At 46.4% G+C, this 17501-nt stretch overlaps 3 protein-coding genes across 3 annotated transcripts; 2 read left to right on the top strand and 1 right to left on the bottom strand.

Annotated features, from left to right (window-relative positions):
* Positions 1–599: 599 nt before the first annotated feature.
* Positions 600–2678, top strand: LOC123092560 (E3 ubiquitin-protein ligase CSU1). Its single transcript, XM_044514360.1, has 2 exons — positions 600–1044; positions 1862–2678. Exons 1-2 carry the CDS (start codon positions 806–808, stop codon positions 2535–2537), a joined length of 915 nt encoding a protein of 304 aa, XP_044370295.1. The 5' UTR covers positions 600–805; the 3' UTR covers positions 2538–2678.
* A 494-nt stretch (positions 2679–3172) lies between these two features.
* Positions 3173–5053, top strand: LOC123092559 (photosynthetic NDH subunit of lumenal location 1, chloroplastic). The gene is made up of 8 exons (XM_044514359.1): positions 3173–3433; positions 3512–3608; positions 3695–3778; positions 3913–3986; positions 4164–4286; positions 4363–4434; positions 4573–4669; positions 4749–5053. The coding sequence occupies exons 1-8, from the start codon at positions 3401–3403 to the stop codon at positions 4856–4858; spliced, it is 690 nt and encodes a 229-aa protein (XP_044370294.1). The 5' UTR covers positions 3173–3400; the 3' UTR covers positions 4859–5053.
* An 85-nt stretch (positions 5054–5138) lies between these two features.
* LOC123092558 (ABC transporter B family member 6) lies at positions 5139–15365 on the bottom strand. Its single transcript, XM_044514358.1, has 11 exons — positions 14521–15365; positions 11716–11770; positions 11464–11639; positions 11164–11364; positions 10690–10949; positions 10299–10609; positions 9999–10219; positions 9577–9917; positions 8459–9246; positions 8106–8347; positions 5139–6753 (listed from the first exon to the last, which is right to left on the bottom strand). The coding sequence occupies exons 1-11, from the start codon at positions 14923–14925 to the stop codon at positions 5524–5526; spliced, it is 4230 nt and encodes a 1409-aa protein (XP_044370293.1). The 5' UTR covers positions 14926–15365; the 3' UTR covers positions 5139–5523.
* Between the last annotated feature and the right edge of the window lie 2136 nt (positions 15366–17501).

Genomic DNA, 17501 nt, shown 5'->3' with positions numbered 1-17501 from the left:
GATCAAGGTGAATGCCAACGAAGCCATGGCGAGGGCGCATGACCGGGGAGGAGGAGGTGTGGTCCTTAGGGATCACCACGGTGCTTTCAGGGGAGGGACTTCTGTCTTCTTCCCGAGCATCACTACTCCACTTCTTGCAGAGATCCTAGCGGCTAGGAGTGTTGTGCAGTTGGCACTTGACACGGACGTTCAGTGCCTTCACGTGGAGCTGGATAATCAGTAGGTGGTGACAATGCTAAATGAAGAATGAAGGAACCTTTCCACCTTTGGTCCGGTCGTGGAAGAGATAAAGGAGATGTTGAGGTCGTGGCATGAGTTCAGAGTTAGCTGGGTTCAGCGCTCGGCTAATGGAGCAGCGCATGGGTTAGCAAGAGAGGGGGTTTGCAATGAGGTGTCTAGTGTTTATGAATTTCCTCCAGATTGTATTATTCATGTTGTAGCGGATGAGATTCCGAACTTTGTTTAAGCTTTAAATAAAGGCAAGTTCCCCTCAAAAAAAAAGTACTACCCCTTATATTTGGAGAAGAACTTGCAATGAAAAGTCTGAAACTCGCACCGGCCCATAAGTCAAATGACACGGGCCGGTCAGAGGACCGTGACAGACTCGCACAAGTCCCAGCCCGATCCGCCCTTCGTCTCCACTCCACCCGATCAAACCATCATCTCGTCGAGTCCTCTTCCCCTTCAAATCTAGGGTTAGCACTTCGACGACCCACCTCAGAGCAGGACCGCATCGCCTTCCTCCTCGTCCCCGCGCCTCCCACCCGCCGGCCGGAAGGGGAGACGAAGGCGAAGCGCAGCCAAGATGCCGCAGCGGCACTCGAAGAACAACAACGACCTCGCCTTCTTCACCTACGAGGAGAAGCGGAAGCTCGGGTACGGCACCCAGCGGGAGCGGCTCGGCAAGGACTCCATCAAGCCCTTCGATGCCTGCTGCCTCTGCCTCAAGCCGCTCATCGACCCGCTCGCCTGCCCCAAGGGCCACACCTTCTGCAAGGAGTGCATCCTCGAGTGCCTCCTCGCGCAGAAGAAGGACATCAAGCGGTAACAGCTCGTCTTTTTTTATTGGGTCCTGATTCGTTTTTGCTTGTTCATCCAAGGACTGGTTAATTCCAGGGAATTTGCATTTTGTTAGCTAGGATTGTGAAATTGGTATGTTTGCGCTCAGATGCTGTGCGGGCTTAAATGTGCAGTCCTGCTCCTAGGATTATAGGGTTCCTCATGGATAGGGCTTGTTGGACTTGTCGTAGTATGCCATTTTCCTTGGTACTATGAGAACTCTTTTAGCACTGTGTTTTAGTTTTGTGGCACCGGAGGTCGCGCGACGAAAGAATATGAGGCGACAATCAAAATTCGATCCTGGGGTGGGTGTTTGTCATGGTACATTGTTTGGATCGGTGGTGTTATGTTGCTAGGACTAGTTATAGTATAGTACTCCCTCCGTCCCATAATATAAGTGTTTTTTACACTAGTGTAATGTCAAAAATGATCTTATATTATGGGACGGACGGAGGGAGTAGTATTGTATGAGCTTATCCCTGAATTTCAAGATAAAATGATCTTGCTTCATCATTGGATTTCTACTAGTATATACTAGGACGGAGGGAGTAGTAAACTAGTACAGTTTTGGTATCCATAAGATCTTGCTTCATCATTGGATCTTGTTTCATCATTGGATCTTGCTTCATCATACTTCCCCATGCCATTTGTCATGAACATTTCTGCAATTGGTCACTGAAGTAGTTTGAATCTATGTTCCTGTTCTCAGTGGACATGCAAAATTGCTGTAATTGCCCTTAAGTTGTCTGCTTGTTCAACCAAATAAAAGTTATGGATTTCTGAGTGTTTTTCCTTCTTCCAGCAAGCTTATAGCTCATGACTCCCAGAAAAAGCAAGAGAAGGAAGAGGAGGAGGAGAAGCTGGTGCTGCAAAAGTCCAAGGAATTGGATGCTTTTGATCAGCAGAATCATGGAGCAGTCCCCCAGTACTATGATCGCAGCGGTTCCCAAGACAAGAATGGTTTTCATGGAGCCAACAGTGTGAAGACTACCTCCTTCGAAGAGGAAGCCCTACGCACCATGAAGGCGTTCTGGCTTCCGTCAGCTACACCCGAAGCTACTGTCAAGGTAGATGCTCCTTCTACTGACACAATCTGTCCCGAGGGGCAGGAGAAGCTCAAGCTGAAATCACTCTTCCCTATTTCTTTCACCGAGGAGAACGCTCGTCAGAAGAGCAATAAGTCAGTGGAGAAAAGCTACATCTGCCCCAGCTGCAAGTCCAATCTCACAAACACAATGTCCCTGGTGGCGATCAGCACCTGTGGCCATGTCTTCTGCAAGAAGTGCTCGGACAAGTTCATAGCAACAGATAAGGTCTGCTTAATGTGCAGCAAACCGTGCAAAGAGAGGAATTTGATTAATTTAGAGAAAGGAGGAACGGGTTTCGCTGCACACGATGACCACCTAGAGGCAAAGAACTTCAAGCATTTAGGGAGTGGTTCTGGACTAGGATTGGTGAAGCCTGCTCCTAAGGCATAGCCTTCAATTATGTAACTGTTGTTGTATAATGCTGTCAGTCATCGTTGTGGCACGAATATATGTAACCTGGATTTTTTAAATGTTTTGATATCTTTTGATATGTATGATCTGGAACAAACGATACTCAGGTTTTTCATCCAAGTGATAATGTGCTTGCGGTTTTGCTCCATGCAGTATCTATGGATTTCTTTGGCGCTTGACTGTCTTACCAGTTTTATATGTTGTCACACTGGAGATTCTGCATGAGCAAACCTCGCTGTAAGAGCAGATATTCGTTTGCCTTGTAGTACCATCATGCTTTGTTCACATTCAGAACTTGGGGCCTCTTTGGAACTTCTGGAAGGATAAAAAAAAATATGCAATCCAAAGAGTCCCTAGTGGTAAGCAGTACTATAAGTCTGTAACATATCCCTTTGCAGTGAGATGGCTTTTGCATTTCTGCAAATTCTGTGGTGAGATGACTCTTGCATCTCTACAGATTATGCCTCCATCTATGTAGTTAAACCACAGGAAACGGAGAATGCGTTAGGCCTGCCATGTATCTCTACAAAATCACCACAGGAAAACAAACCAAAACTGACCAAGTTATGAGCTACTACCTCCGTCCCAAAATATAAGACGATTTTGCTGTTATTCTAGCACTATCCATCAGAAGGGAATGAATGGCCCCCTTTTGTCAGCCGGTGGCCAGTACAAAACAATGAAACAAAAGGTTTTGAAAAGGATAATGGAAACGCTGACCTGGCAGCCTTGGCTTCCACCCACGCACATGGAGAAGCTTACGGACCACAGTCCAGCTCCAGCAGCAACAGATAGCCAACCAACCTGGGGCAGGCTAGGATCAGAGCTCCACCGAAGGTGAAATGGCAAGCCTGCAGAGCTTGATTTCCAAACAGGTATGTGCTTGAATGAACCCTGTTATCATCCTTCTCTTGATTTCGTTCCTGGATTTAGAAACTCGGTGTTGTCTTCAGTTGATTGCGCCGAACTGTACGGCTAGTGCCAGGCTGAATGGGGCTCCTCCTTCGGTGGTGAACGCGAGCTCGAGCGAAGCATCCTCGGATGAGAAGAGTAATTCTCGTCTCTCAATGTGTTTTTAAAGGTTGGCACAGGAAAAAAAATTGTTGATAGAATCACTCTTCCTGACCTTATTATAGAGGTCACAAAAAGGAGATTAGCACTGCTTGGTGCTGGGGCATTATCCACTGTCCTATTAAACAGCAGCTCTGCATATGCTGAAGGTATGCCCATTATTAATTGTTCAGTTTCACTTCCATGGCAGCCGATATGCAACTATGCAAGTTATCAACTTGTTAAACATTAGCATGTAGGATTGTGTGAGCTAATGCTAACTGGAGCTGTTCCTAGATTTCAGAAGTACCAAAGAACTACAGCTCTTACGTCGATGCAAACGACGGATATTCATACCTCTACCCAGCTGATTGGAGGGTAATTTGTCATGTTTACTAGTACTCCCTCCGTCCCATAATATAAGATCTTATTACATCAGACGGAGTAGTAAATTAGTGTGCAAGAAGGACAATTCAGATGCCAAAAAAGTTTCTAAGTCATTGGCTCTCGTGGATTTCACATAACCCTTTTGTTCCCCCGGATGCTTCATGTCAGGATTTCGACTTCTTGGGCCATGATTCAGCGTTCAAGGACCGTAATGTGCAGCTGCAGTCTGTCCGTGTGGCCTTCGTTCCTACTCAGAAAACAGACATTCGTGACCTAGGCCCAATGGATGAGGTACGCCTGGATTTTCTGGACTTTGGACCAGATCGTGTCTTCCCTTTCTTCTGACCACTGCTTCATCTTCCCTCAGGCGATCTTCAATTTGGTAACCGAAGTGTACGCTGCCCCGAACCAGATACCAACGATCTATGAAATGCAAGAGGTTTGCAGTTTCATCCACTGCTTGCATTGCAGTTTTTAAGTAGTCGAAAAAAAAACGACCAGACATAGAATTCCCGATCTGCTACGCTGCAAAGATCGAAAAAATGAGCAGTTACTTTGTTGTGCTGTAAATTGGCAGCGTACGGTGGATGGCAGGAACTACTGGACATTTGAGTACGATCTGGAGGCGCCGGGCTACGGCGTGTCGGCGTTTGCGACGGTCGCCATCGGGAACGGTACACGTTCATGGGGATTCTGATCATATGTTTCCCCTTCCGGTGGACACGAAGCTGAGTTGGTGTTGGTTTTTGGCAGGGAGGTACTACACGCTGATCGTGACGGCTAACGAGCGGCGGTGGAGCAGGCTGCGCAACAAGCTCAAAGTCGTCGCCGACTCCTTCAAGATCTCGGACTTGAACGCGTGATTGAGCAAGCTGCTCATGTCCGTCGGCACCACCATCCCACCGGTGCAACGAATCTGTATTACTCATACATCTAGCTATTCATGCTTGCACGAATTAGTAGAACCAGTATACATGAATTAGTGGTCAAAAAAATTACTTCTTTAAAACAATATATTGAGGAACCACAGGGAGTATGATTCCTAGGACAATTCGTCACGGCTGTTCTTGTTTCCAAGGGGTACTCGACAGAGTCTGTTTGAATGAACAAACGACAATCCACATGATCATCGCTAAACATGCATAATCAAATCACCAGGAATTCAACCTATTTATAAGACTTTTCTTTACACACCTGAGTCATCAAATCGGCGCATTACAAAGGTGAAATGAATCGAGTGAGCAGAGCCTCCCAAAGAATGTTTGCAACTCATATATTACAACAATTACAATGCCCTCCCACCAAACTTGCTAACTATTTCCAGGATAGAAGTTCCCTACAGATTCAACACAACTAGTCATCTCAATCTCCAGTCGAAAATTTTGTCAAGACCAGGTCACCTTTCTGCGCATTCACAACATCGCCAGCAGCTCCAACCATGGAGTTACGTGGCTGGACAGAGAGCGACAGGGGGGACTTGATCATGCCCTAAGATAATTTACACCTACCAAACCCAACATTAATTACATTAGCCTAGCCGATGCTGGCGAAGGCCCTTGCCAAAATGGGGCTGCATCAATCTAACATACAGACCGTTCAGGTCCATCAGAGAGTCATGTGTGCCCTGCTCAACTATCCTACCACCATTTAGGACAACAATGTTATCCACATGCTTCATCATCGCTGCCCTGTGCGCTATCAGGACAGTCGTCTTGTTCCCCATGACCAATGTGTCAAGAGCTTCCTGTACCACTCTACTTGATTCAGACTCGATCGCAGAGCTGGCCTCGTCCAACAGCAATATGGGCGCATTCTTCAAAACCACTCTAGCAATGGCAATACGTTGCTTCTGCCCAGGTGTCAGATCAACCCCTCGCATTCCCACATGAGTGTCATAGCCATGTGGCAAGCTACTAATGAAATGATGAGCATTTGCTATCCTTGCAGCTTCCTTCATCTCAGCCTCCGTTGCATTGTGCCTTGCATAGATAATGTTCTCCCTTATTGTTGTCGAGAAAATGACGGGCTCTTGCTGAATTAGGCCCATGTGGCTTCGTAACCATCTCAGGTTGAACGATTTCAGATCTCGGCCATCCAGCAGAACTTGACCAGACATTGGGTCATAAAATCTCTCAATTAAGGAAATGATAGTGCTCTTCCCGGATCCTGAAACACCCACCACTGCAACTGTTTGCCCACCGCTCACCTTAAGATTAAAATTGCTCAGCACAAAGATTTCTGGACGAACTGGATAGGAGAAATCAACATTCTTGAATTCAATGCTCCCATAGACATTGGGTGGTTTCAGGCCAGTGTTGTCATCAGGATCGATCTTTGGCTCTCGGTCAATAATTTCAAACACTGAAGTGAGAGACTTCCGCCGCTTAAGTATGTATGGGGCAAGCCCAAAGGGCTCCACCAATGCAAATGATGCAAACGAGAATAGAATGTACTGTTTTAGCCCCGTGGCGATTGTCAGGCGCTGCTGGTCCACTGAGGTGGCAATGTACCACAGAAGGAGGGCGTTGCAGGCAAAAAGAAGAAACTGCGAGAAGCCAAAACCGAAGCCTATAGCCAACCCGTGCACAAGACTTTGCTTCAGTATCTTACCAAGGTGTAATCTGTAGAGTTCCATTATCTTGTCTCCAGCACAAAAAGCAACAACGGTGTAAATGTTGCGGACTGCATCTTCAAGTACTAATGAAGCCTTTCTATGCATCTCCTGGATTCCTTTTGAGAAGCCAGCAAGCCATAATTTCTGTAAAATGGTTTATCATATCAATTTAAAACATGCCTATTTGCACCAGTTCTAACATAAAATATCCAGTATCAAGTTACTGAATGCCAAATTGTGAAATATATCCATGCAGTTCAAGATTAGTGTTGCAAATTTCAGTTTTAACAGGTCAGGCAATTAAATAATTATATGGACACTGTATTATTAGGGAATACTAAATACTCCCTCCGTTCCTAAATATAAGGTGTATTAGTTTTTCAAAAAGTCAACTTCTATCTATGTTTGACCAACTTTACAGCAAAATATATAAAGATTTATAATACTAAATATATAAAATGTAAAAATATAGTTCTTGATGAATCTAGTGATAATGATTTGGTATTCTAGATATTGATATTTTTGTCTATAAACTTGGTCAAACTTAAGAGAAGTTTGACTTTTTGAAAAAATAATACACCTTATATTGAGGAACGGAGGGAGTATGTGACTACAGAAAGAGAGTGCAAATCGTGTTGATTATTGACAGGAAAGGCCATTTGTAACAGGATCAAAAATATTTCTAAAGTTTGAAATGTGCACCAACCCTTAAAAAATAATAAAGATCATATTTGCAAGGTGGAAAATACCCTTTGGGCATGGTGGTAAGTGGTAACTACACCTGATAACTGATTTTATTTTTAAAAAATTCAGAAAAAGTCCGCTCCAAAACTTTTTCCCAACAAACTTGAGCTGTCGTTTCTGTCATACAAAAATATTCTGTAACAAAATATTCTCTGACAAATTCTGACAAGAACGATGAATTTTCCAGGAATATAGCGTGAACAGTACCTCGTATATAGTGACAATTTGTTTTTTTACGTCCACAACAACACGAGAGTCATTTCTTCGCGAAAGATTTTATACGAGTGCAATAACAAATCTACTTCGTCCGCAAAAAGTTTCAGATTTTTTTTTACTTTCTTACAAATTACTAATTTTAAAAAAATCAGGTGCAATTACACCCGAGAGCCAAACGTTCCCGTCCTTCGCAAAGTGGTATATACTAGAGCCACATGCTCAAGTGACAATTTCCAAACCATCCAGGGCCCAGTGAGTTTGCTTTCTTAGACTTAACTTGTATGGGTCCCTTTTAAGTTTTAACATCCAAGGTAATATAAAAATAACCTAGGCAGCACTTGGATCAACCCCAGTATTTTGTTTCCGAAAAGGCCCTGTGTGATATATTTAAGGGTTTTCAGTACCGAACTCTCAGTATACACAAAAATGCACAATGATCTCGTCAACAGACACTACAACTTCTGTTAACATGCCAAAATATGCTATCAGACTTTTGAGGTGATAATATAGACCAAAAAACCTTCAGGCTGTATTACCTGTGCAATGGCAGAGATAACCAGAACAGGTAAAGTTGCAAGTGCAACAAGCGCCACACGCCACCCCAACAACATTCCAATGAGAAGAGCTACAGAAACCGCAGCAGTGTCTTGTATGAATATGGAAAGACGGTTACTGAATGCAGCACGGACAAATGTAGCATCGTTTGCTAGGCGCATGGATAGTGTATCAGCACTGTTCTCCTCTTTGTCAAACCATCCAGCCTCATTGCGCAGCATTGCTGTGAAAGAACTAAATTAGTGTGGAATTCTAGAAGATCCAATCTAACTTCACGATTGCAGCAGACTACAAAAAAAAGCAGCTCATTTGTATAAAGGCACAGAGAGCATACCGGAGAACATCATTCTTCTTATACGTTCAGTCATCTTCTCTCCCATAATTCCAAAATAGAAATGTTGCAACCAGTTGACCAGCACTGTAATAACACCCATTCCTACTATGAATAAACACCACCTGTTCACTTCATGGTGCATGTCACTAACTTCTATTTGATAATATGCTGACACTGTAAGTGCTATTGTGTAAGCCAGGAGTGGATTAAATGAGCCAAATATAGCAGCACCAATTGTGCCTAAGAGAGCATAAGGCCATTCAGCAATGCTAAGTGCTGCCAGTCTCCAAAATGATGGTGGCTTGTGATGTTGCAATTCATCAGGTTCACTCTGTTCAGAACTTGTATCATCCTGTTCACTCTGTGGTCTACTAAAAGTTTGTGAATGTGAACGCTCATTCTTTGGATCAGAAGTCAAAAGAGGAGATATAGGCGAGTCAGGTCCTGCATTCTTTGAAGATTGCCGTTGTATGGGATGGATGTCAACTTTCGGAAGGTTGGGCAATTCCATTTCAAAACTGTCATGTCTCTTGATGGATGGTGCTCTTTCAGTTGTACCTAAAGGTATTCCATTATCTATAGTTTGTTCTGGAGGTGGGCTTCGATCCTTTGGTGAATCATGGGAATTTCTGGTGGTGTCTGATCGCCAAAATTGAAGCATGCCATGTGTTCTTTGAAGAGAAGGTGATTTTGTCATCTTAGGAGAGGATGATTCTTGAAAATTTTGGCTGATTGGTGGATCCTCAAATTGGAGTGACTTGCGCTCTCTACTATTCTTGGTGGGCATCCTGAGAAAGATTGACAGAGTAAAATATAGTAGCTCTGGTTAAATAGTGCAAATCTAGCACAGCTGGAACAAAGTAAGAACAACCAGGTTAATCGCTATTTCTTCAGCTCAGTAGCTAGATGCTCACAGCATTAAGGATATTTTGGAAATTAGCATATAAACAAGTATCAAATTATCCAGGACTGGACAGAGTTTTATTTCTTATAATTATGCCAGCTAGATCCCCGACACAGAACCCTTGGTTAGTCTAGACTGAAAAACAATGTGATACTAAATCCAAACTAATGCAAACTCACTCTTACCAGGAGATTGTCCAGAAAAAACAGCTTACCTCTTAGGAAGTTTTGTTGCTTCCTCACATCTCAAAAGCTCGGCATAAAGGCCATCCAAGTTTAGCAATTCATCATGTGTCCCCATTTCAACAAGATGTCCCTCCTCCATTACAGCTATGTAATCAGCATGTTTAATGAGGCTAAGGCGCCTAGCTATTATAATGGTCGACCTTCCCAGCATGAGAACATCTAATGCTCCTTGCACAGCCTTTTCAGCTTCAAAATCAAGTCCTCCCGTGACTTCGTCAAGTAAGAGAATTGATGGACTCGAAAGCACAGCACGAGCAATAGAAATTTTGATCTTCTGTTCATCAGTCAACGCCATACCAGCTCGACCAACCTAGGGAGGTAAATAAAATCAGAATGGTAACAAAATGGACGACTGGAGCATCCATGCCTAATTATTTGGCACCGCCATTACCTGTGTTTCATATCCCTTTTCGAGTGAACTGATGAACCCATGAGCATGTGCTGTCTTGGCTGCTTCTTCTATCTGATCAAAGGTAGCAAATCTTCCATAAGCAATGTTTTCGCGGATGCTCAAACTCAGCAGTGCAGGTTCTTGTGTAACCAGACCAATTTGGCTTCTTAACCATTCTACTTTCAAATTCTTGATATTTTCCCCATCCAGCAGGACTTCCCCTGAAAACATAAAAAGAGCTGTCTTAGCAAATGGGGAAACTTGGAGATGAAAATCAAAGATGCTTCTCAATGATGTTACCTAACGTTGGATCGTAGAACCTTTCCATTAGAGGAATTATGCTGCTTTTCCCTGAGCCATTTCTACCAACAAGTGCAACAGTTTTTCTGGCTGGTACACTGAGAAAGAAACCACTTAAAATTGGAATTTCAGGGCGTGAGAGATAACTGAAGTACACGTTTCTGAATTCGATGTTTCCCTGCACTTGGGGTATAGTGGTCCCTTCCAGATTGGTGCTTGAAGTTGAACGACTTATCATCTCATATAGTCTATAAGCAGCAATTCGCCCTTGTTCAAATGAATAGAAGTTTGTAGCTGCTTGGTTCAGACCACTAAAAATCAGGAAAATATATTAGGTAAAGACACTATTGATGGAGGGAAACAGGGGAATGTATAGGATTATGTTGCTTACAGGCCACTCAAAATTACTGCAAATAAAGCTACCACAACTTGACCACCATCAGCTTTCCCACGAGAAATTAGGTGTCTTCCAACCCAGAGTTGCAAAGCACAGGAACAGATGGCCAGTCCATAGGTAAATCCAAGGCCAATTCCTTGGACAAGACTTATCAAAATTCCATATCTTAGAGTTGCTTGAAGTGAGGTAGCATAGGAGTACTTTGCAAGAGTTTCATTGGTAAAAGCATATAGTGTCCTGATGTATGAGGTGGCCTGCACATCCACATGTTTTTGTCAAGTAAAATCGGAACCGATTACATTTGGACATATTATTTGTACATGCTACAGGAATATAGTGCAATGCACATACAAAGAGTGGGGAAATATCTGATCTGGGAAATAGTGTTCTTTCTCAATGTTAAAAGGTGGATATTTGTAAACAAATGCGCAAGAAATGGACAGCATGGCGAAGTTCACAGGGAGAAACCTGTTCAGCAATACTAGCCGCTTCGGCATACGCATCTTGAATGTTTTCAGCCAGTCTATGGAGAAATATGTTAGATATTCCTCCTGCAGCGACAATCAAGGGTCCAGTGGCAAGAGTTAGAAGTGCTATTTGCCAACAATTGAGCAGGCCAACAATGAGACCACCGACGAATGTGGCCATATTGTGTATGTAGTTGCCTACCTACAAAAGCACCGAGTTGTTAGAACAGACCAAAACGATCAAAGTTCATGCTGCGAACATACTCATACAGCAGCCAAAGCATATTCGCTCTGAACTTACTTTCTCACTAATTGCTGACTGAATCAGCAATACGTCACTCAGAACTTGACTAACTATATCACCGTTGTTTCCATATGTATCAAAGAAGCTCATGTCTTGATTTAGCAAGACCTGGACGTATTTTGATCTGATGACAGCAGTTTGCCGTTCCCCGGTGAGAATCCAGCATGATACCTCTGGAGAATCAAAAATTACATTAGGTACATACACATGCTGAGCGAGAAAATATTTAAACGAAGGTTCTTAACTTACCTATCCATCCTGCAACAAAAACACCAGCGGCTATGTAGATGATATACAGAGCATGCTGCAAATGAAACAGCATAAGACGTGAAGATTGTAATAGAAAAAGGTATATGGATTGGGCAGTATAATGCATTGAATAGAAGTGCTAAAACATGTGCATATACTCTACAAAGCATGGACACGGCTGGAAGTGCCGAACTGCCGTTCTGATACGGCAGGATACGGGGATACGGCAGGATACGCCGGGATACGCGAACTTTGCAGTGTCCCCCGAATTTCGATTTTGAAAAAAGAAAAAAGAAACGCAGGGATACGCTGGGACACGTGCGGGATACGTTTGGGGCACAGCCTCGGCCCAACCCAGTATACCTAACCTATTTGCAGGAACTCCCGCACACTCTCGACTCAAGGACGAGGTGCTCCCTCCCAGCCTCCCCGCGCCGCCAGCCTCCTGGATCGAAGCCGCCGCCGGCGGCGACGCCTGGATTCGACCAGCGACCGCTGGTGCTACCCCCAGCCTCGCAGGTAACCCAGCAGCCTCTCCCCTCTCCTCTTTCCTCAACCTCTTCCTCTTTTATCCTTCAGATTTGCTTGTGCTGCTGGATGTTGCTTGCTGGCTTGCTGCTTGCTTGTGCTGCCGCTTATGCTGGTGGTGCTGCTGCTCATGCTTGTGCTGCTGCTTCTCATGCTTGCATTGTCTTCCAATTATGTCTTGTCTTCTAATCTTCTGTACTGTCTGTGTTTGATGTGTTTTGCAAGATAGATGCAGCTTGCAATGACAACATGACATGGGGGGATGAGGATCAATCAATCATCACTTGATAAAAGAGACACCAAATGGGGCACTATCCTCTATTATGATCTCTTTCTCATTAATTTTCTATCTTAATTGTATATTATATGGCATATTTTATTTTATTTTATATATACTCGCCGTATCCCCGAATGGCTGTTTTTGAAAAATGCCGTATCACGTATCCCCGTATGCGTATCCCCGTCTTTCCGTCCCCGTGTCCATGCTTTTTAGCATATACTTGCACTCCTTTAGATTAAAATAGATTATTTAGTTAATAGTTGATTGTTTTAGTTACAGAAAGAATATATTGCTAATCTAGTATAATAATTAATTAATTGAATTTTGGAGGTTGAGTTCATTTATTGGAAAAGAATCAATCCTTCTCCTCAACTCGAGCCATTCGCTGAGGTTGGAAATTTAATAATGAATAAATCTTAAGCAAACTTGTTTAGTCGTCTTTTTCAAACTTTTACTTTCGGCGCCTCTCCTCTAGTGTACCCGAGACCTTGAGGGGGAACACAGACAAGAAGACTTCCACATCATAACCTCCTTTCTCGGTTGACTGCCTGGACTGAAACCAGACTCGCTGGAAAAACTCATTTCACAATGATAACTATCTTTCAAACAGGACCACTGCTTAATCTTTCAAACAGGACTACTGCTTAAAGCCTAACAAGACCCACCACGACTGGCTCACTTGTTTAAAGGAGTAATAAAACACGTTGAACTAGCTAACAGGACATAGGCCAACAGTGAAACTCAACAGAACTGACTCCAATACAGATATTGAGGTGAGACTACAAGCCACCACCTCACCCTGCTCACTTGCTTCTCACATACAGATCCCCAATGGCCAGCAGGAAGAAACTTCATGTCATCTTCTGTGGTTATGATCGACACTTCTTCACATGCTCCCACTATTTTCATCAGTCGCCAATTAAAAGAGTAAACAATAAGAGCCGTTTTTTGTGGGCATCCTGCCCGATCAAGGAAAGCCAAAATTGGTATAAATGTCATACATCTTCACCAGACACACATCTTGAAGTATACAGAGCTAAACTAACGGCATTCCATTTGCACTATGTACAGGCACCAATTCACCAATATGAGACCTAACAGGACCAGCCACGATGTGTTCAGTTTTGCGTATCCCGGCTTGTCAGCAAAGCTAAAACAATACAACTCAATCCAATAGGCAACCTCAGGCCCTGCCATGCTGCAATCCTCTAAGTCTGCTAGACAAACAGCACAATAAATCGACGCTGCCTAAGAAATTGCAACACCCGAATTCCAGAATACACCGCCAACACATACCTGCCATGACAAAAAAAAGGCAGGCGCTAGGCAATCGCAAAACTCCTAGCGTTTAATGTGCGCTTTGGTCAGAAAAGCGCAAGGCGGTGGCAAAACACACAATTAGCACCTACCGCTTCTTTTTTCCTTGGCTGATATTAATACCTAACACCATAGGCACAAGTGCACAAAAACCAAACCTGCCCTCCAGCCGCAATCAGCCAATCACCCACAAGGCCACAGCTAGAAGCCAAGGAGACATATCACATCGTCAAGCAAACCCGCCAACTTAGAATGTGCATAATTTCATGGCAAAATTTACATCCAAAAGATCCAAATGCACTGATTCTAGATGATATGTAACCTAAGTCATAAATATAACTGCTACGCACAAAATTTTGCAGTGCGGCGATCAATTTTCAGCTGGTAAATCTTCCGAACCCTAGTTATCAATATTGTAGGTGACCAAACAGCACGCAAAAAACTAAGTATGAGCTGCTTTAGGGTTTACACATGTACTGAAAATAGCACACAAATAAGTAAGAACGTAGAGCATATGTACCATAAGTATAGCAAGCGCAAAAAGTTACAAAAAAAAAAACTTCCCAGCCCCAATAATAGCAAAATTAAAGAATAGCAAATTCGGCTCCGGCAATAAATATCACGTAGTAGATCCTGTGATGCGTGCAATTAAGAGACGAGCATCTGAAGCATCAGCTTACCTGCTTGAATTGGTTGAGCAGCTCGTCGCTACGGCCGTGGAGAGCAGACTGAATCCGTTCAGAGTCGAGCAAATTCAAGGACCTCCCGAAGTAGTGCAGGTAGACGACGAGTGCCGCGCCGTGGGCGGCGGCGGCGAGCGCGCCAGCGGCCATGAGCGCCCAGTCGAGGCCGTCGGCGAAGTCGAAGAGCCTCCAGAAGGAGACCGCGGCGGGAGGGGGCTCGACCTCGTCCTCCTCCACATCCTCATCGTCGGCGCCTTCCCCCTCCCTGACCCCGACGCCAGCATCCCCCGACGGCCCGTCCCCGTACGGCGACGGGGACTCCGGCGGCTCCGAGACCTCGGAGACCGGCGTGAGCGGCTGCACGTGCGGCGAAGCCCAGCCGAAGAGCCCACTGGGCACCATCTCCTCCGCGGAACCCCTGGAGAAGCCGACGACGCCGTGCAGAGACCTAGGATTGGGGTGAGCTCATCACAACAGCTTAGCTCGGCGAGGAGGGACGGCGGGCGTCGGCGGCGGCGACAAGGTCTCCTCCGAAGCAGCCGCCTCCGATTAGATTAACCTCCCAGAGACCGAGACTACCGCACAAGAAAAGAAAGGGGCCTTTCCTTTTAAAATCTACTCGGTGGCACACGGCAACGCGAGAGAAGGCGTCGAGGAGACCCGGTCAGAGGAATTCGGCCGCGCCTCCCACGCAAGAGCACGCGACGCAACGAGCAAAACCCTCCCACTCCGGCCAGCGGCTGCCCGTCGCCGGCGAGGAGGCGTTCGCGGTCGCGGTCGCGGTCGTGGGTGGGATTATTCTGGTGCGCGGGGTCAGTGCGGGCAGGGGAGCGGAAGGAGGGAGGGAGGCGTGTGCGCTTGACTGATTGCGGTGTGATGGGCGGGGGCCCACGTGTCGGTGGCCTTTGCGCCGGGGGTAGGTGCAAAGCAAAGCTGGCGACGAGGACCGCCGGGCCCAGATGGCGGCGTGGGGAGCCGGGCCGGGCCCCCGAGTCTCGCGCGTACGGCCGGGGTGGGGGAGCCGCTGCAGTGACAGCGGTGGAGGTGGCTGGAATTTCTCGGGGGTGTTAAAACTAGGCGGGCGGGGATTGGTGTGGAAAGGTCTCGTGGGCATCGAAGGTGGCGGGGCCCGTGGGACCGGCGGAATGAGCTGTGCTGTTTTAGCCTTGGCTTTCCCTTGGCTTTGCTAGGGGCACGCCAGCGCAGAGCTGGACGCGCCGTGGTTGCTCCATGCGCCGCTACGGACTGCCTTGTTGCTCATGGAATTGCTTCATGTCCCTTTTCCTAGTAAATGTCTTGTACCCGCGTGTGAGATGTGTTAGGATGGGACAATATTCCCATGAATGCTCTTATGTGCACCAAATAGTACTCCCCCAACAGATGTCCCCCACAAGGGTCTGTATGGCGCCGTCCCCTTCCTCCGTGTGTGAGGCCAACTCCACCGCGCGACCCTATCCTGTCCGCCCCGTTGCGTTTGGGGTAAAAGTGACAAAGGAGGCGGCCCAGCGCGCGGGCGCAAACGGACTTTTGTCCATTTTGTGTCCGCTTTCGACTCATCCGCGGCCCAAGTTTGCGCCGTTTTTGGGGTGAAACGGACACCACGCGGACGCGCGGGTCGTCTGCGCGTGTCCTCCCCTGACCCGCCCGTCGGTGGCACAGGACGGGCCTTTTTTCTATCCGCCCCCCTCCTCCCTCCGGCCGCATCCACCCCACTCTTCCACACTCTTCCCCTCTCTCTCCCCATCGCCGCCGCCGGCCGCCCGCTGCCATTGCAGCCGTGCACCTCGGACGCGCTCTTGCCCAGCCCGTTCCTCTCGTCGCCGCCGAGCTACCCAAGCATGGCCACCTTGTTTCGCACCCACCGGCCGGATTTGGGGCGGATCCGGTCGGTCTTGAGCTCGCCCAGCTGTGATAGGTCGGGCGGCGCCATGGACTGGTCGGGCACCTTGCCGGAAGGCCCTTGCATGGCCGCAAGGCCACATGCAGGCAGTGGCTCGCCCTCTAGCCGCTCGGATCTGCACCGCCGGTGGTCCGCCGGCAGATACGTGAATGGCGGCCGGCCGGGCTCGGTGCTTGCCCAAAAGCTCGTCAGCGCACCGTTGCCCCTCATCAAGTGCGACCACTGCCCAAGGGTGGTCGTGCGCCGTGTGTCTACAACGCCGGAGCATCCCGGGTGGGTGTTCATCAAGTGCTTAAACAATGGGGTATGTGCTCTTTTAGCTTCGGTGCATGTTTGTGCTCTTGGATTAGACTAGTGGTGCTAACTTTAAGTTTTTTGTGTAGACCGGATGCAAGTTTTGGTATTGGGAAGAAGAGTACATCGATATGTTGATAGAGCGAAATGTAGTGCATGTTCGTGCACTTTTAGCTAGCTTAGAAGCTTTAGATGAGACAAGTGCATTTGTTGCTAGATTAGAGTCTAGGCACAATACTACGTGCGAAGAAGCAACAAGGCACGATACTACGTGTGAGGAAGCAACGTCGACTTCTGGCTTGAAGAAGAAAGGAGGGGGCAACGTCGTGCCTCCTCCACAGATCAGCAATGAGTGCATCGAGAAGGCGCTAACCCAACTCAAGGGAGCAGTTTATGGAAGTTGGGTATCTTCTCAAATGTATTCTTGTGGTTCTTGTTTTCTTTGGCCTTGTTTTACTAGTCAAAATGTGATGATGTATTGTTATGTACCAAAAATAAATGATAAAAAAAGTTTAAGGACTTGCAAAGAAATATACGCGGACAGGATGGGGCAAATGGATGCGGCCGCGCGCTGAGCGCACGGCCACCGCATCCCAGAACAGGCCCGGACACGACCCCAAACCCCTACCCAAACGGACCGAAACCGGACAAAACGGACGTCCGTTTGGGGTCGCGCGGTGGAGTTGGCCTGACTGGCAATGTCGACCGCAAGCTCATGGCCATGGTTGTCGCCATGGGCATCGCTACCTGCGCTTTGGGTTTCGTCTTCTTAGCTTAGTTCGTC

Source organism: Triticum aestivum, chromosome 4B (genome assembly GCF_018294505.1).
Source record: "Triticum aestivum cultivar Chinese Spring chromosome 4B, IWGSC CS RefSeq v2.1, whole genome shotgun sequence".
In the NCBI taxonomy this organism is placed as follows: domain Eukaryota; kingdom Viridiplantae; phylum Streptophyta; class Magnoliopsida; order Poales; family Poaceae; genus Triticum; species Triticum aestivum.
This window is presented reverse-complemented; position numbering and strand designations above follow the sequence as displayed.